General features: G+C 40.9%; 2 protein-coding genes across 5 annotated transcripts in view; both read left to right on the top strand.

The window, feature by feature from the left end:
- The first annotated feature begins 64 nt into the window (after positions 1–64).
- Positions 65–8,652, top strand: LOC106968279 (cytochrome c oxidase copper chaperone). Of its 2 annotated transcripts, none has more exons than XM_053220912.1 (3): positions 65–274; positions 2,467–2,555; positions 5,324–5,348. In XM_053220912.1, exons 1-2 carry the CDS (start codon positions 168–170, stop codon positions 2,549–2,551), a joined length of 192 nt encoding a protein of 63 aa, XP_053076887.1. In that variant the 5' UTR covers positions 65–167; the 3' UTR covers positions 2,552–2,555; positions 5,324–5,348. The 2 variants fall into 2 exon arrangements, with proteins under 2 accessions (XP_053076887.1, XP_014920102.1); XM_015064616.3 differs by lacking the exon at positions 5,324–5,348 and adding an exon at positions 7,563–8,652 and having other exon boundaries at positions 67–274.
- Positions 8,653–15,358: 6,706 nt separating this feature from the next.
- POPDC2 (popeye domain containing 2) overlaps positions 15,359–25,898 on the top strand; it is a 28,544-nt gene continuing 18,004 nt past the window's right edge. The window contains exons 1-2 of one of the 3 annotated variants that reach the window (XM_027060924.2): positions 15,359–16,305; positions 20,820–20,928. In XM_027060924.2, the coding sequence (XP_026916725.1) occupies positions 15,815–16,305; positions 20,820–20,928 (600 nt within the window). In that variant the 5' untranslated portion in view covers positions 15,359–15,814. The remainder of the gene's footprint in view (positions 16,306–20,819; positions 20,929–25,898) is intronic. The other 2 variants (XM_015064620.3, XM_015064618.3) reach the window with 2 other exon arrangements.

Below are 25,898 nucleotides of genomic sequence, written 5' to 3'. Positions count from 1 at the left end.
TTTAAATCTTTTTTTTCTCCCCCTCCTAACTACCCCTCCGTCTGAGAGAGGCAGGACTTCCTGTCCCTGGTAGAGCCACTGCCGGAAGTGACTGAAGGCAAATCGGCGTTCGCCGAGCCTGGGAGGGTTTAGGGTGGCTGTGCTAGTTGTTGCTGTAGGCTTGCAAGATGCCGGGTCTGGCGGCCGCAAGCCCTGCCCCGGCTGAGTCACAGGAGAAGAAGCCTCTGAAGCCCTGCTGCGCCTGTCCGGAGACCAAGAAGGCGCGCGATGCTTGGTCAGTGCGCAAATGGGGAGGGAGCGGCGGGCAGGCCCCATGCGCTGCCTTCCGGTACCTCCGTGCCCTGCCCGGCCTTGGGCTTTCACTGGTCCGAGCTTTGCCGTGCTGCAATTTTGAGAGTTAGAGGACCCAGTACTCTGTCTGTTGACTGAGCCCGTAGCCCAGCCCCGAAAGATGGATGAAAGGTTAGGAGAGAGGTCAGATTGAACCGGGCTCGCTTCGCACACTCACTCATAGGGTTTTTGAGCATCTGTTTCTGTGTCAAGCACTGCCCTAGGTCTACTAAAGACGTAAAGATGCTACTTGATTTAAAGAAGCTTATAGGTAGTGGAGATACTAATGATTGCTATTACCACGTGGTATGTATGGGCTGTGATGGAAGATTTGGCAAGACAAAAGAGTAAAATTTTCTGGTAAAATTTTGGCATAGTGGGACCCGGTACATTTCTTAAAGTACTGAAGAGTTCCCCTTACCTCCCCCCTATCCCCCCACTCCCGGGTAGGTGAATGAAAAATCAGACAGTCTGACATAGGTGACAGTATTCAGGATAACACATCTGAATTCCTGTCAACCCACAAAAGGTTTTGTTTGTTCTCATTCTATACAACCTCTGTTGTGGAACAAATCTCATTAGGGGGAATGCTCAGAAAATGTGAATTGTAAACCTCTCCCTCTTTTTTGCCCTCACATAAAATATTCACAAGTGGCATAATGGAGTTAAGAGTTATAGGAAAGCAGTCCTTTTTATTAATACTCAGTACTTCTCAATACTGTGAAGGGAGAATTGAAAGACTACAATCTGATACTGAAATTGCTTTCATAGTTAACAGTAAGTGCTTATTGAATCTAAAGCTAGTAATGTGTCATGACTAAGAACTTGGAATCCAGAGTCAAGGTTTGAATCTGGTCCACCAACTTTGCGACTTTGAGTAAATTATTTAACACACCTGCCTCCTATGTCTAAAATGGGCCTAATAAAAGTGTGTCTGCCTGCCTCTAGGATTCCTGTAAGGTTTAGTGATACAGGTCTTCCACAGTATTCAAAAAATGATCAGGGAATACTAGCTGTTATCTTCACCAAACATTCATTCATTTGTAATGAATGAGCTATTCATTGCGCAATTGAAGGATATATAGGATTTGGATCTCTAAAGGAGGAGATCCTATCCTTCAAATTGCTTTTGCATTAATTGTCTCAGACCACTATGCCAAAATATCTATAGTCAGGAGTCAATTTTTTCCTGTAATTAAATTTGACTTAACTTGATCTTTGCTAAAATTACATTTCCAGGCCCTAGAAATAAAAAGCTGTGTGATCCTAGATTTTACTTAGTGTAAAAAGTTCTTTGATCATTGTGAGGGAGGCTCATCAGGCTGCTTGCTGTTGCCTGACAGATCTTGCCGTTTATGTTGTTGGGTGTATTATGATTAGAAGGAGATTTATTTAGGTCTATTTGAATGTAGAGCAGAATAAAAGATTTAATTCCTCTGTGATAGGCAAAAAATTCAATTCCTCTCTCTGTCCTTCATTTAACTTAAGTATTGTATTCAGGGGCACCTGAGTGGCTCGGTTGGTTAAGCTTTGCCGTGATCTGAGGTTGGTGGGTTTGCCCCGCTTGGAGCTCTGTACTAACAGCTCAGAGCCTGGAGCCTGCTTCCAATTCTGTCTGCCTCCCTCTCTGCTCCTCTCCCGTTCATGCTCTGTCTCTCAAAAATGAATAAACATTAAAAAAATTTTTTTTAATTTTTTTTTTAACGTTTATTTATTTTTGAGACAGAGAGAGACAGAGCATGAACGGGGGAGGGCCAGAGAGAGACACACAGAATCTGAAACAGGCTCCAGGCTCTGAGCTGTCAGCACAGAGCCCGATGCGGGGCTCGAACTCACGGACCGTGAGATCATGACCTGAGCCGAAGTCGGCCGCTTAACCGACTGAGCCACCCAGGCACCCCTAAAAAAAATTTTTTAACATAAGTATTGTATTCAGATGATCGATTTCATTAGAGAACTGTATTGTTCCTTTGATATGAACTAGAGGCAATATTTGATATGCATAATTATTTCTTTAACTCCAACTACATTCCATCAGATCCATGTTCTGCCTCATTCCCCGTCACTGTCATGCATATTTACTATTAATGTACTAATGCCTACTTTGTTAGATAACAAGTACATTTTGTTTTATAGCATCATTGAGAAAGGAGAAGAGCACTGTGGACACCTAATTGAGGCCCACAAGGAATGCATGAGAGCCCTAGGATTTAAGATATGAAATGGTGAGCATGATACTTTCTGATTGGGAAGATAATACATAGGGTTATTGCTTCAGATTTGTGCTTTATAGATTTAGCAGTCACCAGAGAACATTCTATTCAAAAGGTAATTCACCTGGGTGCTTAAGTATACTTAAAAAATAATTTTCAGTTTCTAATGTAGGGAGTAAATGATGCTAATAAGTTGAGAATCATTCAGTGGATTTAAGGAGGGGAGAATGTATCTTTCAAAAAGGGGCTCGATAAAAGCCTTTAGAGTTATGTTAGAGTCAGAAGGAATAATGGTTTTGGAAGTTCAAAATATTCAGTTGTCTGACTTAAAAGAACTAAAAGGAAAATATTCTTCATTCCTTGTTTCTGATGTGGGTCTTTTAAATAGGGAGTAGGCAGTACATGGAAGCATTGCTTTCTGCAAAAGAAAAATAGAATTATTGCTATTTCTTTTGTACCATGCTTCTAATAATACTAAAACCTCGGACCATTTTTTAAAAGAACTTTGAATCCAAATTTTAATGCTGAAAGGGACTTTAAGTTATGTGTATACAGCAATACCACAGATAAATGATCTTTTGTTTGGAACTCTTTCTTCAGATAGCAACTTAACCCATTCCTAGTTCTCTGTCCCATAGTCTCCTTATTAGAGATGCTTTCACTTAACACTCCCATCTGAAATAACATCCCTTCCCCATCACTCTGTCCCAGCACTATCCAGTAGAACTTGCTGTGATAATGAAAATATTCTGTACCTTCACTCTCCACTCTGGTAGCCACTAGCCCTGTGTGGCTACTGAGCCCTTAAAATGTGGTAGTAAAACTGAAGAACTGAATTTTTAGTTTTATTTAATTTTAACTTTAATAGCCACATAGGGCTAGTGGCTACTCTTAACATCACTGCCTGCATATTAGGTATGTATTTATTATCTGCATTGTTTTACTGCGACTACAACGTAAGCTCTGAGAGGAATTTTCTGCTTGGGGTGCCTGGGTGGCTCCGTCAGTTGAGCATCTGACTCTTGACTTTGGCTTAGGTCATGATCTCACAGTTTATGAAATGGAGCCCTGAGTCCTGCTCTATGGGGAACAACTCAGAACATGTTTGGGATTCTCTCTCTCCCTCTCTCTGCCCTTCCTCTGCTTGCTCATTCTCTCTCTGTCTCTCTCAAAATAAATCAATAAACATTTTTTAAAACATGGGTACTAAGGAGGGCATTTGTTGTCATGAGCACTGGCTATTGTATGTTAAGTGATGAAGCACTGAATTCTCCTGAAACCAGTATTGCACTGTATGTTAACTAAAATTTAAATTAAAAAATAAATAAATAAAAAATTTCAGAACATACTGGTTTTCTAATAGAAAAAAAAAAAAGAATTTTCTGCTTTACTCACTGTCATATTCCCAGGACCTATAATTTTGCCTGTTACATAGTAGGTGTTCAACAGAGGAATATTAATTAAATGAATAAATAAATGAGGAACTAAGGCCTATAGATACGGAATGACTTCCAAGGTAAGTTGTAGGATCAGATCTGCAACCTCGTGTCTCCAGGCAGATTCCCTCTGCTTTTTGCCCACCCCTTCCACTGCCCAACATCCATATCACACTGCCAGTTTTAACTTAATAATAGCTGAGAGATAATGTCAAAGTCACATACTAATATAACAGTAATAGCCTGGTTTCTTTCTCTTTCACCTCTCTACTGCCTCTTTAGAATTTCATACATAGCTAGTCTTTACTCATTGAGCTGTAAAAAAAGGACAGATAAGGAACCTGTTCCAAACTAATAAGAAGTATCACTATGTAGTAGAAAATAGTCTAGGCTGAAAGTCCTGAGGCTTAATTTTGATTGTCTAGCTTAGCATGTATTTTGCTTCAGGTACATTTAACATTCATCAATACATTAAACCTCTGTGGATTTCACTTTTTTAATTTATAAAAAGACCCATAACATATTTTGTGATGTTTATATTTAGTATGGTATATCTACTCTGTGTGTGCATGACATACTTAAGTGGCTTTTAGATTACATGGTTATTTAAAGAAATTCCATAGTGAATCATTTTGTAAAATAAGTAAGTTTGGGTGTGTGTGTGGGGGGGGAGGGGGTGTTCTTTAAAAGTATAATTATACCTATTAATTATTTTTAAAGACCTGGAATCTCAACATTTGTACACAGTTTCCTTGTTTATATTCTTACTCTTTTCCTAAGCAGTTGTATAAAGTGTTGGTGCTAATGCCAAGCCTGTCTTGATAAAAAGGGTGATTTTTAAAAATGCTAATTTTAGGAGCATCAGAAGCATCTCTTGGACTTCATGTCTACCACAAAAGTGCTACAACTGTTGTCATAATTAGCACAAATTCACAAGGACTAGGAAATATCATAGTTTTCTTTATATTATTGGGACAAAGTGAGAGGGATACCTGTGTACTTCATTTGTGTGTAAAAGAAAATGCAAGAGCTTTGGACTTAGAAAACCTGATGATTAACTGATTGTGTGGTCTTGGGCAAGTCCTTAACTTTCTTAACCTTAGTTTACTTCAAAGAGTCATTGTGATGATTAAATGACAGGTGTACAAATAGGATTTGTAAACTATCAAATAGAAGCCAGAACGGAATAGCCCATATGTTGGGAGTTGTGGATAGCAGACATCCAATTGAGGTCTGTTGGTTATATGACCTGATTACATGTTTTTGAATCCCAATTATGGCAAGAACAATCTGAATCCATGTAGGGCCTCTCTTAGAATTCAGATGTCATGTTTTCATTTTCAGCATACTACTGCTTTTGGAAGAGGAACAGGTGTTTGGATCTGCTTTGGTCCCAGGTATCCTATTTCCCCAACTCCCATTGGGAAATGGACAAAAAGTGAAGTCAAAAAAATACTTGCCCAAGTTAAGAATGGGTAGCTGGTGGAATTAAAACTAGAGTCTAGGTCTTTTATGTTCTCCAAAGCATGGATGCTTTACACTTCATTCCTTGCACTTAATGAGGTCTGGTTACCAGCCTACTCATTTTTAGGACTGCACATAGTCTTGATCTTCAATCCTAAAACTTTATTATGAATGCAAATTAGAAAGACCTGTTGCTGAAATGTGTAGGTATATATAACTCAATAACCAGGTCATTGGCTGTAAAATCCAACACTACTGTCTACATTGTTATAAGATAAACCGAACTAAATTGATATCTCTTAGACTATTAGACCACATTTTTCTGATGATAGCTTCAAAGGAAAAATATTTTTGCAAACCTAGATCTTCCCAATAATGATCATGAAAGTTCCTTACTTCAAAAACCTTTGTAGATTTTAATGTTATATCCTAAATAAGACAGGTCGTAATTGTACCTTGAATTTAGTAGATTGGGAGTTAATATAAATGTGGGCTACATTCAGCCAGAGGTGCACTTTGTAATCACCTGAGGACTGTTTTCCAAAATTCACAAGCCCTGGGCCCTGATCTCCTGTTGACTCAAACTCCTAGATAATTTTCAGGTGGACCCTTCTTAAGGAACCATTGGCTTAAACTGAAGAAGTAGCAGGGATATTGCTAAGTATAAACTATCTAAAGATTTAATAGTAGCAAAGGCAGTGACTTGAAAACTGCTCTTAAGGAAAAATAAGTGGATGATGGTGGTGATTCTAAACACTTTCTTTTATCTTAGGACTATTTCTTTTACTGAAAGAAAAACTAGAGGAACCTAGAACCTACTTAGAAATGTTAAAGAGGAACATTAACAGCTAGTGTCTGTTTTTCTGCCTTTAGGAGTTAGAAGGAACCTTGAGAACCCAGTTTGGGTGCTAAAATCATTGAAAGAAATGAAAGGACTAGCACCAGGCAGTGGGGATACTCAGTATTTACTATTTAACAGAACTTAATATTTGGTTAAAGTATGCTTAAAATATGCTGATTTCATATACACACATACAACTGATTATGTATGAAAATATGGTTCCAACAAAATCCAGCAAAAGTGTCCTTCCTTGCTATTTAAACATTTATTCAATAGATATTTATTGTTTAATACCTAGAAAATGCCAGCATGAGAAAGGTCTCTTCTGTCAAGGACTTTACACCCAGATATATAACCAAGAGGTTGACATCCAGAAGCTTTCAGGAGTAGCCCCTCCTGAGATATAGTTAGTGGCAAAAGAGGTAACAGTGCTGTGGACTGCTGTCTCTTACAATGTTGAGTGGCTTCATTTTTGGTTATCTTTCCTGCTCAAACCCTTCCTTAAGTGTATTCTTCCTTTTAGCCTTTTAGAAAACAGGTTAGATGTTTGTGTTGTTGATCAGGCTTATGTTTTCTAAACCACATACTGGGAATAATAATAGCTAGATGAAGGAAGCACTTTCACTGGACTTGAAGAATTGGCTAGCCCAAATTACTTTTTGAAGCATTGTTCTCTCTGCCTTCTGGGATAGGGACTGGGGGTGAGGGTGGGTGAGAACTGTTTGGAGAGAAGCATGGTAGTGATTGACTTAGACCAGCAACCCTATCCTCTCCTACTCTCCCTTTCTGATTTCTAAGTGGATTCAAAACATTACCCTTATTTTGCCCTGGGGATAAAGTGAGTAACTTTCCACAGGAAGCACCTTGTATACAGAACTGACCTTTTGCTATCCACTTCGTGGATCTTTGCCAAACATACTTGAATCAGCAACGAAGGGTTTGCAAAGTCTCTTCTCTTGAATATCTGTAAAAATACACTGCTCTGGACTTTTTGGGACGATATTTTTGAGTAAATAAATAAATATGTATAGTTTTTACTTTAACAGACTTCTAAAGATGAGAAAATGTATTGGATTGAACAGTTTCAGTGAGGCTTTTTAGGCAAAACTAGAATTTAAGACTCTGTGTCTTTTATTTCATGACTGGTTTAGAATTATTGTGGCAATTGGTTAATAGTACTTGGCTGAGGCATTCATTTCTACTGGTCTTAATTCCCTAATTCCATAGGTCTGGCATGATGTTTAAAATCTAATTTTCTAATATAATTTTTTTTTGTAGGTGGTTTACTCTGTGAATGAATAATTCCTGAAGAATGAAGAAGATTCAGTAATTTTGGGAATTTGTGGAACTTTGATAAATGGAAAAAGTATTTATAACTTATTTTTAGAAAAAGGAAATTATCTCTGGTCAGAAATCTTCAAGTGTGTCTCTTTTTGTGTTCCTCACGTCCTCACATGGCATTTATTTTTCTTAAAGGATATAGTATAAAAAAACATCCTGTAATATTAATTTCTTATGTTCTTGTGTCATTCTGGGAACTCTAGATTTTAGTTGTAACGAGAAAGCAGATCCTGATCTCATTCAGTGAAACCTCCAAAATGAGGTGCATAGAAGTAAGGAAATAACCCTTTACCAATTCAGAATGAGTACGGTACCCACATCATCTCATTCAACATTTTGTTTTTTATTTTTAACTTACTTAAAGGCAAGAACTGGACAAGCCTTCAATCTTAATATTTTAGATCATTATTATTATTCTTTACTAGTCAGTCTTTTGGGAAAGTTACTCGCTTAGATTTTGGACCACATTAGGATTCCTTGGCTCAGAAGATCTCAACTGTTTGGCATAATTAATCTGTAGATGTCTAGTTACATTTTAAGATAGACTAGGGGATCATAGTTTAATGCCTACTGGCCAGACAGTTATCTCTTATTGATTAAAAGCTCGCCCAGGTCAGAGGCTTGACTAGAACAAATAAGTCATCAGTGAAATTAGCTCAGTGCTCTGCTATAATAATGCCTGGGATAGAACATGGAGTTTGGTTTGCTTGCTATAGCAATCCTGTGGTTCTAGAAGCTGCTTATGGGCTAATGAAGAAATTAGCCATATTCTGCCTATTAGTAAGTTGAGTTTCATATTTCAACAACAAAAGATACTAAAGAACATAAGAGAATATGTAGTGTTCATATGTCATTCTATGATGGGAAAATTGCCTCTTTTATAAAGGAGCTGAATTAAGGTATTCTTTAGGATTCCTTCTAGTTAATTAAGCATGGCTTTGAAGTATGACAGACTTAGGTTCAACAACTGGCTGTGTCATCTCAAGCAGGTCACAACCTCTTTGGATCTGTTTCTCTCATCTGAAAGGGGCGTCTCGGTGGCTCAGTCAGTTAAGCATCTTCTTGGTTTCATCTCAGGTCACAATCTCATGGTTTGTGAGATTGAGCCTTGCGTCAGCCTCTGCACTGACATCGCAGAGCCTGCTTGGGATTCCCTCTCTCCTCTCTCTCTGCCCCTCCCCCACTCATGTGCTCTTGCTCTCAAAATAAATAAACTTAAAAAAGTGTAGTAATAATGTGCAAGATTGTGAGCACTAATTAAAATGGTGTATATAAAGCACTTGGCACAGTAGCATTTAGTGTTATTAACATTCTCTAATTTTTTGATTCTCTACTCATGTTTTCACCTGAATATTTGGATATAATACTTTTAGTAAGTACTTCATAGCTTTCAGAGCATTCTGCTAGGTGAAAAATAGAATCTTGGACTCCCAAGATAAAAATCAGCTTCCATCCAACACCAGTCCTTGGCAGATGGTCATCCAGATTCTGCTTGAATATGTCCTGAACTACAAAAAGGGAGAAAATACAGACTTACCATCCAGTGTTAATTTTTGCTGTATACTCTTCCAGGCTTTTCCTAGGCATTTACACATTTTTTAAAATAAAAAATTAGGTCATTTTTCTATGCTATTTACTTTTAATAAAATCATAATATTAGTTTCTTTTTCTCCTTGATAATTTTACCAGCCTGTAATATAGTCCTAAAATATGATTTGTATTGGCTATGTACGAATCCATTCTGAGTTTAGAATAATTTAACCAATTCCCTATTGTTTGTGCATTCATTTATTAAACAAATGTTTTGTAGAATGCTTGCTAAATGTCCAATAGCATTCACGAAATTGAGCATCAGTGTTGAACAGGACCTAAACCTGATGCCTAAATTATTTGTTTTGTTTGTTTCTTCTTTTGTATTTTGTTTCATTGGTTGGTTTTATGGAACCATGTAAGGAAGAAAAGAAGAAATCACCTGAAATCCCACTAGTCTACAATAGGACTGTTTTTTAGTGACCTTGCCTTTCATCTCTTTCTGCATGTATATACTTTTACTTTTTTTTTTTTTTTTGGCTGCTCCATAATATCATGCATTGGAAGTTTCCATAGGGAATCCTTTACAAATCCTTAAGCAATCACTTAGCTAAGGATAGACCAGAGGCTCCACGTGTTTTCGTTTTGGATGAGTACTGCCTGCCCGATCTCTAGAAAGGTTATACCCATTTGCACCTTTGTATCTGAGGGTGCCCATTTCCCTAAGTTCTTAGCAAGGCTAATTTTTTCAGCTTTTGCCAGTTTGATATGCTCACACGATATGTAGAGGAACTAAAGCACTTCTTGACATCTGCCACAGTTAGAAATCCATCTCACAAGACCTTCTGCCCATCCTTCCCTAATGCTTAAGCCTTCCCAAAGATTATGCACAGCATTTTGGTACTAATAAAAGTAAGAGATGTTACCACAGTAATTTGAAAAATGAAGCACTTCACTTCCTAGTAGGTGACCACAACATTCTGACATACATCTTTGCTAAACCCCTGCTATTCACAGTAATTCCCAAACTCTTAATACAGACACAGTCACACCATTCTTTCTAATCATTTCTTTTTTTCTAACCTTAACATTTGACTGGAAGGTTGATGAGAATGGGACTATGACCCTAAGCAGGGCTTACCTTAGGATAACTATACCTTTCATTGGAGTGATGTAAGGCTGTTGGAAAAATTTTACAAGTGAGTGAGGTACTCAGTTTAAGGAAATTGCTGTGGTCAAACAGCTGGCGACCTGGGATGTGAGTCTTGGTGAGTAGAGGTCAAGCCCAATGTTCTCTCCTGTACCAACTAATATAAACCTATTCATAGTTATAAATTCATTTATTCATTCAGTACATATTTAGTGAAATTGTATTATATATAGGGAACTGCCCTAGATATTGAATACTCATGTGTGAATCAGACATACATCTTGTCCTCAAGGAGATGAGAGGCTATTTGACTCGACATTTATTGAGGACATAATAATATGCTAACTATGTGCTAAATAATGAACAAAGGTTAGTAAGACATGGTCCCCACTGTCAAAGAGTTATAATCTAGTAGATACATGTATATAAACTACAAATATATAAAGTTAAATAGTACTATGATGACTATTCCAAGAAGCTTTCCTAAAAAGAGTGCATGTGTGACTACCCAGGTTTCTTTAGGTATCAAAAACTAGCTAGCTGGTAGTTCCATCTGTGTGCATCATGGTGATTTTGAAATCAAGTAATAGAAAATCCTCATCAAGGGACACTCATATGACTAGAAGTCCAGAGTTAGGGCAAGCTCTAGATGAAACAATATCATAGGTTCTATGATACCATCCAAGACTCAAGTATTTTCATCTCAGAGCTTCCAGGACTGATGAAATCATGTGCTTTCTTATTCAAGTCCAGCAGAAGAAAGAAGCCATTCCCAAGGCATGATTTTTTTTTTTAAAGTCTGAGCCAAATTAGGTTATGTGCATTTTTATAGACTAATAATAGTTGGCAACAGAATGCCTTATGCTGATCGACTTAAACAGGATCCCTGCCCCACTCCCGCCCATGGATTCATATATAATAATTAGATATCAGCACAAAACTGGAATTCTGTAACAAGGAGGAAGTGATAAGTGGATTTTGAGTAGGCAACCAATTTTCCACTAAACCATCTTGTTCACTTAACCGAGTCATTCTGAATGGTCAAATTGAGTTTGAAGGAGCATTTCCTCTCATAGTTTACTCAAATTTTTGACAGAAAAGTATTAGTAGAACACAATAAGTTGTGTAATGTTCAGTTTTCATAGAATAAAACAATCAGCAGATGTTCAGAGAACTTTCCTGAAGAGTAGTCCTTATGGAGATCTTAAGGGAGATCTGAATCTAAAAGCATTCAACTGCAGGTACCAAAACACCTAACTAAGCACTTAAGCAGTAAGTGCAGTTTACTTCCTGTCATGAAGTCTGGAGGTTGAAAGTTCCAGATTTGAGATAGTGGCTCAGTCATACTTTTGAGAACTGGTTTATTCTATCTTTCAGCTCTTTATCCTCATCCTTAAGTATATCATATCTCATGGCTATCATATCTCATGGTAGCTCCAAGCATTACATCACTGTACAAGCATATTCAAGCCAGGATAAAAGGTAGCAGGACTTCTTACTGTCTGTCAGGAAGTATACTTTTCCCCCAGAAGCTCCTACATGCTCTTCCTTTTATATCCCATTTGTCACACGCCTACACGTAAACCAGTTGCCATCAAGGGGAATGGGATATCGTCCTTGGCTTTGACCAGCCTTATTTCAAGCCCTGGCAAGTGGGGGAGAAGCCCACCTTTCTTTAACATATTGCCCAAGCAAGATCACAGTTCCATAAACTAAGGAAAAATGGGGAATGGCTATCGGATAGACAATCGGTGGTGTCTGCCCAAGGTCGCGTTGGCAGTGTGTGTCTAAAGCCTACATCATGCCTGTGTTCTGTTTTAATATATATTAGGAAAATGTTAATTTCAAGCTCAGTGTTTTTCAAACTGTATGTGGTTTAATATTTTCCAATTAACAACCACTACTAAGGAGATGGAGGCGGGTGGGAATACACTTAAAAAACCCATACATTATGCAAGCCCAAAGTTTTTATTGAATTTAATGGCCATTTTCTCTGTCAAATTGCTATAAAAATGTCTAAATTCTCTGTTTCTTCCCTTATGTCATCATGGGACAGTAACCGTTCACACACCAGCCATGGTTCACTGCCACACTGGGAGGGACAGTTTAGCCAGCTGACTTCATAATCTGGCCCCAGCCTGCCTCTCCCACCTCGTGTCCTGCTGTTCCTTTTGATTCACCTAAAGCAGGCTATACTCTGTTACCAGAATATGCCGTGTATTTTTGTTTTACTTCTGGACTTGACTTCACATTCTGTTCTCCCTTCCCGGAATGCCCTCCCCTAGTTGGGGAACACCTAGTCATCTTTTTAGACCAGCTTAAATGTCACCTTCCCTGTGATGTTTTTTCTGAATCCTTTCTCCCCAATCCTTTGGGTTTCCTCTGAACCCCAAATACACTTATTTTATTGGATTGCAGTTATTTCTGGGTCACTCTTCCTCATCATACCAAAAGTTCCCTGAAGGTGACAATTGTCTTGCTCATCTTTATATCCCCTGTGCTTGGTGTACATACTTTGCCCTAAATAAATGCTTATGGGATTGAATCAATACCATAAATGATGTGACTTCTGTTTGTTTCCTTTTATTCTCCCCCAATATTTTCTTCTGTGCTTCCACCCGCATATTTATGGATTTCCTTATAAGAACATACCATTTTGACACAAAATGTTTTCCCTCTTCAGTCATCTGGATTTAAAAACAAACAAGACACAACTTTGCATTGTCGTATTCCCATCATAGGTTCCGTCCTTCAGGCAACAATATCACTATCGTGACAGCCTCTGGGGCTTATGTACCAGTGAGGCCACACCACCAGCAGCATGCTAAAATCCCCCATAGCATATAAATTCCCAAACGTACTTGGCAAGGTGGGACAACACAGAGAACATACAACTCAAATGACCTGCCCTGTAGTTGACATGCTAGCTCTTTGACCTTCCTTAACCTCTCGGAGTTTGTTTCTTCCATTTAAAAAAGAAAGGTGTCATGGCATGACATGAGGAAACAATGACTGCTTGATAGATGGTAGCATCCTCTGCTCAGATGAGCACGTATGTGGACTGACAAGGCAGGCTGAGAATAACAGTCAGTGGGTCCGTCTGTCTCTTTAAAGGGTCAGGGCCAGCCCATCGGTCAGGCATGCCGAGAAAGACGACCTGCTTTGAAATGTTATCTTGGGCAGGGCCCTGGTTGCTTCTTCTTTCCTGCTTCTGATTTCCTGGCTCATAGCTGGCAGGGACGGCGGCCCTGGCAGCTCTGGGTGCGTGACTAAGGTGGAGGGATGAGCAGCTGCTGCTTGCCGAAGTCAGTGGTTGGTTGGGAGGCAGGCAGGTGACATAAAAGCAGCGTATGGAAATCCCCACACTCTGCTGCTCAAATGACATCCACGTCATCGCTGAGAGGAGGACTGGGGCAGGGCCTTTCCTTCTCCAGGCACTCTCTAGCTCTTTTCCTTTACCACCGATTTCCCCCCGCTCAACTTTAGAAAGAAGGGAGTAAGGTACACATTTGTTGGTCAAGCGATTTTAATTTAAAAGAAAAAGAAAAGAAAAAACGGGCTTCCTTTAATATGCCATGCATTTTCACAACTCCACGGCTCTACCTCTGCTGTTCTGACCACTAGAGATGCTCTTCTCCCTCTACCTACCTGGTTAATTCAATGCCTGTGCCTCAAACCCAGCATTAGCTCGTATGTATTCCTTCCTGTACCCAATGTTTCCTTCTAGGCAGCCACCTCTCTTTAAACTTAACTCAGTTATTGTGCCCAACACTGAATTGCCGTTGTTTTTTCAAGTGTCTTTCTCTTGATTGAGTGAAAGCTCTTAGGAATCTGATTCTCTGAGTGCTTGGCTCATAGCAGGCGCCCAGTAAATATTTGTTGAGCTAAAAAGTTCCACTCCTCAGCATATTTGACAATTTCTAATTTCTCACTAATTTTGGTTTGGTTATCAGCAGTATAATAAAAGTCCCTGGGGATTGAGCACTCAAGTAGTTTTGGAAAGTTACTGGGTACCACACCCCCCCCCCAAAGTGTCTCAAGGGCAATAGAATGATAATAAGTACTAAGTAGCAGCAAGGGAAAAAATCAAGGAGTCATTTGGAAGCCAGAGGGACATGTCTTAATATTTGCATACTCCAGATTTATTTTTTGGGGACCCAAAATAGACCCCAGGTTCATCCAGAAGTTCCTTGGATGTCATCAGACTTCTGGCGGGTGGGGGAGGGTGCATGTGGGATTGGGAGTCATGGATCTAGTCTATTTCTACTTGCTGTGCAAACTGCTTGGCGCACAGCGCTGAGTCTGACTTGGGATCAGATCCTGGCTGGACCACTTACTGCCTATGGGAACTTGTTACTTAGGTGAGCCTCAGTTTTTTTTTAGATCTAGAAGGAAGATAATATTTATTTGGAGGGGTTGTATGATGACTAAATAGTATCTATGTAAAGTACCTAATTGAGGTCCAGCACCGGGTAGGCCGTTTAATGGGTGGTAGTTATTATAATTTGCAAATAATGGGTAGGGTGATGATCTGAGCACTGTAGTACCATTGTATTAACTATGCCTAAATCCAGATATATGCAGGAGAAAGTCAGTTTAGAATTCAAAGAACTGCTTTGCGTAGCCATTTTTGTTTAATGGGTGTCAAATAAATGCCTAGAGATGTTTATAATGTGACTTAATAAAGACTTCTGAGGGGTTTTCCAGTTCTCACTGTTAGGATTTTTTCTTATAATAGTCCCCTACTTTCCTACTTGGCTATGCCCTCCCAGCTCAGGAGAGCCCCTAGCCCTCCCCACCGGAGCTCTGAGCAGTACCCGGCCTGCCTGCCGGTACTGTGGTAAATTCTCTGCTCACTTTTCCTTTGTTCTCCCCAGCCTGCCTCACTTGCCCAGAGGTCTTGTCCTCTGGGGAGATATGTTAAGTGCTCTGCCAGCCTGCCTGTGTGCCTGGCCTGTTTTTTCTCACTGCCAGTACCTCTTGGATTCCAATTCCAAACATGGTATCCATCTGGGGTCACCCTTTCTTCCGGTGCCAAGAGAGACGCATTCCAAATGGAACACAAGTGTGCCTCCCGTGCTGGGCTCTCCTCATTCTGACTAGGGACAACAGAGAGCAGGATGTGGCCACTTTATCCCTCACCGCTAAAGTTTTCGATCCCATAGTCCTATCTTTACCTCGGGACAATTTAGATTTTTCTGCTAAGAGCCAAATGTGAAGTCTGCTCTAAGAAACCTAGAGCCCAGGAATCTTGCCAGAGCTCTGCAAAGAAGGCCAGAACCTTGCTGAAGGAAAACGAGAGGAAAAAAAGTTTTAAAATTCTCCATGAAGTATACTATGTTCTGCCATTTATTCCCAAGGCTACTGGAAGCATTCCTCTCAGGAAAGGCAGAGTTGGCGGTGAGAAGCCGGACCTGAGAAGACTCTGGGAGGACAGATTAGTTCATTTTTTGAATTCCCTATGTGAGGACAGTCTTCAAGCCCAGCAAGGCTTTGAGACGCCCTGAAGATGAGTGCTAACGGCAGCACAATGCGCCAGCTTCTCTGGCAGGACCCAGTGTGCAGTGGCTGGAAGCAGGATCTGGAAGGGGCTGTCTACCATCTGGCCAACTGCTTCTTGCTCCTGGGCTTCATGGGGGGCAGTGGGGTGTATGGATGCTTCTACCTCTTTGGCTTCCTGGGCACAGGCTATGTGTGCTGCGTGATGTGGGGCTGGTTTGATGCCTGCGGCCTGGACATCATCCTCTGGAGCTTCCTGCTGGCAACGGCCTGCCTGTTCCAGCTGGCATACCTGGTCTACCGCCTGCGTAAAAACACCCTCCCCGAGGAGTTCGATCTCCTCTACAAGACGCTGTGCCTACCCTTGCAGGTGCCTCTGCAGGTGTACAAGGAGATTGTTCACTGCTGTGAGGAGCAGGTCTTCACTCTGGCCACTGAGCAGACTTACGCTGTGGAGGGTGAGACACCCATCAACCGCTTGTCCCTGCTACTCTCTGGCCGGTAAGCTACTGGGTCGCTGCTCAGCATTTCCTCCCTCTGCCCATGCTTCTCATTTCCCAGTGTCTCCCTTTGCATTCTGAGGCCCCTTCCATTGAGGGAAGGATATGGCAAGTCAAACAGACCAAAACAGATGTTTCTAAGCATGGGTTTGGTTCCTCTTTCTTAGCATTTTCCAAGAGGAAACAAGATCATGAGGCATCTTCTTGGTTGGCAGGAAGGACTGTGGGTGCGCTTGGTGTTGGGAGGTGTGGGGTGAGTGTTTCTTCAGCCTGGGTCTGAAATGACCACACACACACACACACACACACACACACACACACACACACAGTATACACACACTGGTGGATCATGCTTAAGCTGTCACAACATCTCTATAAGCTCTGGAAAAGTGAACATTTCAATGAGGTAGATTTGTTCCTTTCATATGTATTCAGTATTTCCTAAGTGCTGACTGTATATACAGGCAACAGTGCCTGTTCCTTGCCAAGGGATCAAGGAAACAGCCCCAATTGTGTTGAGGATATCATATATAGGCTCTGTGGTAAAGCCATTTGGTATACAACCAGATGAGGAGAGGGAATGTTCCTTGTCCACTTTTCCATTCCCATTTGTTCTACTGAGATTCTTTTACAGACCAGTGAAGTACTATAAATCTAAGGACCACACAGTGAGGGAAGAGTAGTGATGCCCACACATATCTCATTGAGGATTTGGTGGAGATACCTTGGGCTCCTTTTAGGAAGGGTGACAGTAAAAAATTAGCAGAAATGATCTTTTTTTTTTTTTAGAGTTTATTTATTTATTTTGAGAGAGAGAGGGAGAGAGCACGTGTGCAAGTGGGTGGGGGAGGGGCAGAGAGAGAGAGAGAGAGAGGGAGAGAGAAAATTCCAAGCAGGCTCTCTGCTGCCAGTGTAGAACCCAACGTGGGGCTCCATCTCATGAACAGTGAGATCGAGACCCAAGCTGGTATCAAGAGTCAGACAACCAACTGAGTCACCCAAGCGCCCCAGCAAAAATGATCTTGGTCAGGATCAGTGTATGGTCAATCATACCTTGTACATGTGTATTGGCCAATGGCTGATATTTTCAGAAGAAATACCATGGGGTTCTATGCTGTACATTTGGTAGGCATTTGTGGAATCTTTGAAATATTGCCCTAGAGGGACTTACTTGTGGGACTGAGCATCAAACAGTAAACTACTTAACATGGTATATACTTGGGCTGCCTCAGTGGAAAGCAAGCAAAGTATTTCAAAAGCTTTGTCCTCAGTTTCCTCCCCTGCTTTTTTGAATCCAGGAGAATGTGGTAGAAAAGATAAAGATAGTAATCTTATCAGAAGGCTTTAATTCCAAGGTGGGAGTGGGGAAGAAACCAGATAAGACTGTCAACCACACAGTGAAAAAGAAAAAAGTTTGAGGATGAAAATGATGGTACCACAACTACTACTGGTAGTACTAATATGCATTTATCTACTAATGTGTAGAAACAAAAGTGTTATGTATACATGTGATTATTTTTGGACTCAAAGTCTTGGGTTGAATAAGCTATGAGGTTTCGTGGGGAGACATTTCATTTCATTCACGAGTAAAGTGAAGTGTAAGCAAGTGGCATTATTTATAAACAAATACATGTGTAAATACAAATACAATATGACTATTTGTCCCCTACAGTTCCATGCTTAAAATAAAGACAATTTAGGAAACATTCTCATTCATGATCCAGGATATTATTTGCTCCTCATGGCTCATCTGTTCAAAGGAGGAAATTGAGACAGGGGGGAGAAAGGCCCTCTCCACTAGTATGATGCATGTGTATGGAAGTATATTAAGCTTATTGTATGGTTCAGCTATCTTTTATGTGATGAATTTAATATGAACTTATATAAGACCACTTCCCCGTGACAGGGAGAGGGGGACTTGCCCCCTCAGTGTGGCTTTTCCTAGTATACTTAGCATCAAAAATCCATATCAAAAATTAAACAGTTTTGGAGGCACCTGGCTGGCTCAGATTGTAGAACATGCAACTCTTGATCTTGGGGGTGTGAGCTCGAGCCCCATGTTGGGTGTGGACACTACTTTAAAAAAATAAATAAATAAAATATTTTTTTAAAAAAATTAACAATTTTCCCCTTTGCTTTTCAAAGTTTGGAGTAAGAGTCTTACTTTAAAAAAATTTTTTTTAGATATTTATTTTTGAGAGACAGGGCATGAGCAGGGGATGGGCAGAGAGAGAGAGAGAGGGAGAGACAGAGAATCCCAAGCAGATTCCAGGCTCTGAGCTGTCAGCACATAGTCCAATGCAGGGCTTGAACCCATGAACCGTGAGATCATGACCTGAACCAAAGTTGGATGTTTAACCAACTGGGCCACCCAGGTGCCCCAAGAGTCTTATTTGTTATCTTTCAATGTCCTCCTGTCTCAAATTTGCTAAGTTAGAGCTGGGAGCCAAGGCTTCTAGTCTATGACCAGGCTCCAGTTTTAAAGGACAATCATTGTACCTTGGGCTGGTTACAGTTAGGTACTGAACACCTTGAAGCTGTGAACAAGAACTCTATGCTAGGAAGTGGGGGCTTCTTGTACAGACCTCCCCATCTCTCATGCAGACTCATCTAGAGCCCTTTGCTGAAACCTCAGATGTCCTTTTTATTTTAATATTTATAACCAGTCCCTTTTAAGACTCAGAAAAGCCAAGGGAATTCCCCAAAGTTTATCACCCTGTTGAGCTGTGCTTACTGTTGGTGAGTTTCTCTCACACAAAATTCTCTCATATGCACAGTCTCCTGAGTAGGCAACTAAGCTATTCATGTAGGAAGAAAACCTGTTGTCCAGGAGATCAAGAAGGAAGAAGAGGCTTAAATGACAAAGAGCATAATAGACTAATTGAAATGGCTTCAGGGAGCCATGCAGGCTTATTAGATGTCATAGTCTAAATAATGGCACTCCTAGTAGCTGGCTTGAGTGGCCAGAGCCCTTGCCTGAGGAGCTGGTAAGGTCTGGTGTATGCAGCAACAGGCTCATTCTCTCCTGTTGTCTTTCTTCCTGTATTTGAGAAGCTTTTCCTTGAGATGTTGGTCTGCTTTTTATGGTGACACAAGTGAGTTCATCTGTTCAATTGTTCCTTCCTTCTTTTCTTTCTCCCCCATTCCTACCTTCCCTTCTTACTTTTTCCCTTCCAAAATTATTTGTGAAGAGTGTTAGGGGCTAAGGATCCAGTGTTAAAATATGAAAAATACTGTTCTTATCTCATGGAGCTATCAAGAAAATCAATAATTAATGTTTGACATAGTGATGAATAACAGACATAATATTTCCAAAGAGAAATGCAAAGTGCACTGAGAGCAGGTACCTGGTGGATTTAACTTTTCTGGGGAGGTCAGATGAAACTTCCTACAAGAAGAAATGTTTAAGCTGAGATCTACAGAGAAGGTAGAAATTAGGAAGAGATCCAGTTGGAGGGTACAGAATCCATGGAGACCCTGAGGTAGGAGAGCATGGCACTTCATTTTCTCTTGAATCTACTTATTATTCAGGGAAGTTCTGCCTGGCTATCTCTATATATTACCTGGTTTTGTAAGAGCAAATGTGTTTCTTCCATTGGAGACTATAGGCTAACACCACATCCTTGGCTTGAGAGCTGTATCCCCTCTGTCTTCCATCTTTAGGATGTCAGATAAAAGGCAACAGCTTATTAATTGGTGATGGTCTTTGGTAATCTATATGTAGACATATATATCTAGGTGTTCATTAGGAGCAAGATTTGGAGTGCTAATAATCCCATTTGGCCAGAATTTAATTATATGGCTGTACCTAGCTGCGTGGGAGGTAGGGAAATGCAGTCTAGTTGAGCAGCCACAAGCCCAGCTAAAATTCTAGCATTGTGGGGGAAGGGAAAAAACAGATATTGGAAAACAGACAACACATTGGATTCCCAGTTCTCCATCTATTCCCATCCTGATCTGCTTTTCAACATCCTATTCATTTTTCAAAACTGAGCTCCAATGTCACCTTTTAGAAATCTGCCTCTTGAAGAGAATTAATTTCTCTCCTTCCTCTATTCTCCTGTTCCACAATAACACAGGTTGACCTACAGTCAGTTATTTATGCATCTGTGATTTCCACTAAATTGTGAAATTCTTAAAGGCAAGGATCAGATCATACACTTCTCTGCATTTCCAGACCTCCAGGAACACAGGAGGTACTCCATGAATATTTATTTAGCCAATAAAGCTCCAGAAAAAAAAAAAAGAAAGAAACAGTAGCTCCTTTCCAATGGACAGAATATACCTCAAAGATCTTTTTATCTTCCCCCTTTGTCTAATAGAGACACCTCCTTTCCTGGTATAACTCATGTTAGAGAGAGGTTGAAGCTGAAACTCTGAGTTTTCAGGGGGAAAGAGGAAAAAACCCATATTGGATTCTCAACATTTTCCATTTTTAAATATGTAATGTAGACTGAAGAAGATTTGGGTAGTCACTGTCCTTTTCCCACATGGTCTCTTCTCTCCCTTTGCCAGGGTTCGTGTGAGCCAGGATGGGCAATTTCTGCACTACATCTTTCCTTACCAGTTCATGGACTCTCCTGAGTGGGAATCGCTGCAGCCCTCCGAGGAGGGGGTGTTCCAGGTAATAGGGAGCCTGTGGCAGCACCGTCCCACCCCATCCTACTGTGACCCAGTGATATGCCCCCCTCCATCTTTCCCCGCTTACATCTGTTCTCTGAACCACCGCCAATGTGATGCTAGGCGTGGGAGCGCTCTCCTTCTGTGGAAAGAGTGCGTGGGCTGCTGGCAGAGGTGGGTGGGGTGGGACAGGGAGGTCCTAACCCCTGATAGGTGGGCCATGTCACTCCTATGCCTAAAACCCAGTGATCACAAAATAAAAACCCACACTCCTTAAGACCTTTTGTGATATCCAGCCACATCTCCAGCCCCTCTCTCCTTCCCACTTTTTGCTCATACTGGTCACACTGAATGACTAGTACTTCCCTAAATACATCCAATTGTTTTGCAACAGCCATGCTTGCCCCCCTCTGTACCTTCTGCCTGAAATGCATTTCCCCCCTCTAAATGAGGCTATGGCATCTTACTTCCTCTGAAGCCTGCCCAGACTGACCTCATCAGCTTCTATCCCAAAGCTTATTGTTCCTGTCTGTGTGCCTTTCTATTCTTTTTACTTCTGCTGACTGGTGCATATATTGCTCCCTGTTCTCATGATCTGGTTTCCTTTCTGTCTTTCCTTTCCTAACTCTTTGAGTAGAAATCTGGGCTTCCCCTTCTGTCTATTCTTGGGCTCCAAAGGACAGTCCCATGAACACAGTAAGTGTTCAAGAAAGCTTTTCTGAACTGGCCTGGCAGTGGGCAGTTGGTGTCTCAGAACTCTGGCATCCACAGACATGTTCCAAGGTGGGAGCTGCCAACCCTTCAGACTTTAGTTCCCTTCTTTGCAGCTCTCACTTATTGAATGGCTAGTACATGGGAGGCGCCATATGTTATATTGCCTTATTGATTCTCGCAACAACCTTCTGAGTTGGATATTATTATTACCCCACTTAACATGAGGAAATTGAGGTTCCAAAACATCAAGCAATTTGCCCAAAGTCTTCGTCTCAAAAGTGGCAAAGTCAAGTTGCCTGGCTCTACTATTTCTGTTCTTTTTTTTTTCCTTCACACTTTTATTCCCCCCCAAATCTCAAACTACATGAAAACAACCTCAGGGGTAATTACAGCATAAGCAAACCATGGTTGTATTAGCACAGCTAGGAGAAGAAAAATGAAGAGGAAATTTGCACCCTTATAAATGCTTCTTTTTTTCTCATTTCACCCATCTCCCCACCCACATCTCCTCTGTAAACCATCAGTTTGTTCTCTATAGTTAAGAGTATGTTTCTTGTTTTCTCTCATGCACTCTCTCTCTTTTCTTGCTTTTGTTTGTTTTGTTTCTTAAATTTAGCATGAGTGAAATCCTATGATATTTGTCTTCCTCTGATTGGCTTATTTCACTTAGCCTAATACCCTCTAGATCCATCCATGTTGTTGAAAACAAGATTTCATTCTTCTTTGTGGCTGAATAATATTCCATTGTACCTATACACCACATCTTCTTTATCCATTCATCTGTCAGTCAATGGACACTTGGGCTGCTTCCATGTCTTAGCTATTGTAAATGATACTGCTATAACATCAGTGTATGTGTATCCCGTTGAATTAGTGTTTTTGTATTCTTTGGGTAAATACCTAGTAGTGTGATTACTGGATCTTATGGTAGTTCTATTTTTAACTTTTGGAGGAACCTCCAAACTGTCATGCTCCACCAGTGCGTTGGCTCCACCAGTTTGCATTCCCACCAATAGTGCACGAGGGTGCCTTTTTCTCCACATCCTCACCAACATATGATCATATAGACCTTTTTTAAAAATTTTTATTTAGATCCAAGTTAGTTAACATATAGTGTAATAATGATTTCAGGAGTAGAATTTAGTGATTCATCACATACATCTAACATCCAGTACTCATCCCAACAAGTGCCCTCCTTAATGCCCATCACCCATTTAGCCCATTCTCCCACCCAATATTTCTTTTCTTTTTAAAAATGAGCAGGTCACTAGTACAGTGGAATGAACACACACACACACACACACACACACACACACACACACACACACACCTTATAAGGACTCCCCTGTCCAAATAGTTTGCTAGTACTGCGTTCCATGTTACTTCTATCACTTCTATTGGGGAGTCCCCCAAGCTAGCATTTGAGCTAACTCCAGAATAGATACATGCCAGGCAGTGGCCACTTGGCTGGGCCTGCTTCTGCCCCACCCTGACTTCTGACTCTGTGAGGACAGATCCTGAGAGACAGACAATCCCCATCCCACTGCCAGGCCACCAGCCATAGACCCCCACTAATCATGTTCCTCTTCCACCACACACACCCCTACCGTCTCCAACCAGCCCAGCAGTCTCCTGTGAGAACTCCTTTAGGGCCCTAAGAACCAGTCCTGAGCCAGATAGACCAGGCTCTGTTTCTGACATTGACACTGATGAACAGGTGGTGGATAAGCTGGGTGTTCTCCCCTAAGCTATGCTTGAAAGGAGGGGCTGTAACCCCAGATGGCCTCTCAGCCTGGAATGTAGCTACCATCATATTCCTCCCATTTATATTTTTAGTGTGCACCTCCTCTGGGAGCAATAAGATCCACACGTTTGCTATTGGCTGTGTAAAGTCTCATTTCCTCTTTGTAAATGTCAGGTGTTGTCCTGAGTTATAGTTCATTCTGTCCTTGCCTTCTGCAATTATAGTCTTTGTGGACTAATAGGGCAATCTGTAGTGACTGTCTGAATCATAATTTTCATTGTGTTTACCACAAATGAATCAATGTTCCATCACACCTCTCAGCAATCCAATTAAATAAGAATTTATTGACTGTTTAGCACTGTGATCCTCTCATTCGTCACCAAGGACATAGCATAGGAGGTATCACACAGAAATCATAATTATTTCTCCAATTTACATTGTGTCTTACTAAACCCAAGTCCTCTTTACATATGTTTTTTCATTTGATTCATTTAATCAGCCCCTGAAGTGAGAACTAAAGAAAAAGATTGTTGAAACTTTGTTACAGACATATGCACATGCATGGGGGAACGAGGCAATAAACAAGTTTCCTGAAGACCTCTGAGGAAGGATTTTATACAGGACGTGCAAAAGTCACATTCGGTTGTTTTGCAGCATATAAGATTTGTAGTCTTTACCTGATTCATTCAATCACTTCAGTAATGTATATGGAGCATTTATTGTATACTAGGCACTGTTAAAGGTGTTTGCGATGTATCAGTGAACAACTAAGGAAGTTCCCTGCTTTCATGCCATTTGTACTCTAGTAGGGGAGATAAAAATAAAAAAATAAGCCACAGAGATAATGAGTAACTATGTAAGATGTTAAAAGATAATGAAAAAAATAGTGAAAAAAAATAGAGTGGCTTAAGAGAGTTACAGATGCAATTTTACGTAGGGTGGTCATAGAAATCTTTGTTGAGAAGGTGATATTTAAACAAAGACCTGAGGGAGGTGACAGTGAGCTCTGGGAAGCTGAGGGCAGAGCAGAGTAGATAGAAGGAAGAACCAGTGCAAAGGCCCTGTGGTGGGAGGGACTAGCATATTTGAACTACAGAAATGAGGCAGTGGTGGCTGGAACCGAGAGAGGAAGGGGAGAGAATAGTAGGAGAGGATCAAAGAGGGGACAAGGAACCACATCATGTGGGGCCAGAGCATGAATTTTCTAAACAGAGCCAAAAGAATTTCCTAATGCATCGCATGTAGTGTGTGTGTGAGAAGGAGGATCAAGGAAGACTCTAAGGCTTTTGGTCTGAGCAGCTGGAAAGATGGAGCTGCTATCAACTGAAATAAGGCAGGCTACAAGTAGAATTGGTTTTGGAGGAAAAGAGGAAGTTCAGTTTTGGATATATTAGATTTGTGTCATCTACGAACATTTAAATGGAGATGCCGCACAGGCAGTTGAATATGTGAGTCTAGAATTAAAGAATGAGGTCTGAGCCTGAGACACAAGTTGGGGAGTTTTGGAACACAGATGATATTCCAAGCCATTCGATTAGATGAGATCACTAAGTGAGTGAGTTTAGACAGAGAAAAGTTTAAGAATGGACCGACTCTGGGATACCCTAGTGTTTAGAAGCTGGAGAGAAAAAGGAAGCCTCAAAGGAGCGACAAGGAGGTTGTCCCAGGAGAGCGTGGCACCCTGTGAGCCGAGTAGAGAAAGCTCATTAAAGAGAAGGGACCATCAGCAAGGTTGACCAGGAAAACTGATGTCACACTACAGCTTAGAGGCCACTGGTGACCTTACCAGGAACAGTGTGTGTGTGGACTGTGAGGGGCAAAACCTTGCTGGTTTCAGACAGAGTGAGAGGAGAGGAGCTGGAGACAGCAAGCACAGACAACCATTTTCCTGGAGTTTTGCTGAGAAGGGGAGTAAACTAATGAGGCCGTAGCTAGCCAAAGAAGAGAGGCTAGGGGGAAGAAAAAGGATTTTATTTTGGTTTATTTTAAGATGGAAGAAGTAAAATCACATTCATAAGCAGGCCCATTGTCTTTGTGTTTGGCATCAAGGACACCATTTATGTCCAGAGTGGCTTTTCTTCACACCTGCTTCAGGGTCAGTACTCTGATTTCCTGTTTGGGAATTATTGGTAAGTACACCTATAAAGTATGGGCCTTGGCAGATAGTGACGGCTCCTTGCTGAACTGCTAGGAATGGGCAGATTGTGAGTACTTCTTTCAGAATTTTTTTCTCATGAGGCACCATGCTTGGAGAGATTAAGGAATTTGTCTGATGTCACACAGCTGGTCAAAGGGTAAAGCTGAACTTGAAGCCAGCTCCTGGCCTTGATGAAGCAATTTAGAGGCCTGACTTCAGGGTTGATGATGGGAGGGGAGGGCGGGGAGAAGCAGAGGTGAGGAAATGAGTGAAGAAAGAAGAAGAGGTCTACTGCAGGAGGAAGGAAGAGAGAAGGGTAGTGGGAGCTCTGGTCCCCAATGCAGGAATTAAAATCACTATAGAAAATCTCTAATAAAGG

This window comes from Acinonyx jubatus, chromosome C2 (assembly GCF_027475565.1).
Source record: "Acinonyx jubatus isolate Ajub_Pintada_27869175 chromosome C2, VMU_Ajub_asm_v1.0, whole genome shotgun sequence".
Classification (NCBI taxonomy): Eukaryota; Metazoa; Chordata; class Mammalia; order Carnivora; family Felidae; genus Acinonyx; species Acinonyx jubatus.
The sequence above is the reverse complement of the archived record's forward strand: the minus strand, read 5'-3'. Positions and strand labels throughout refer to the sequence as shown.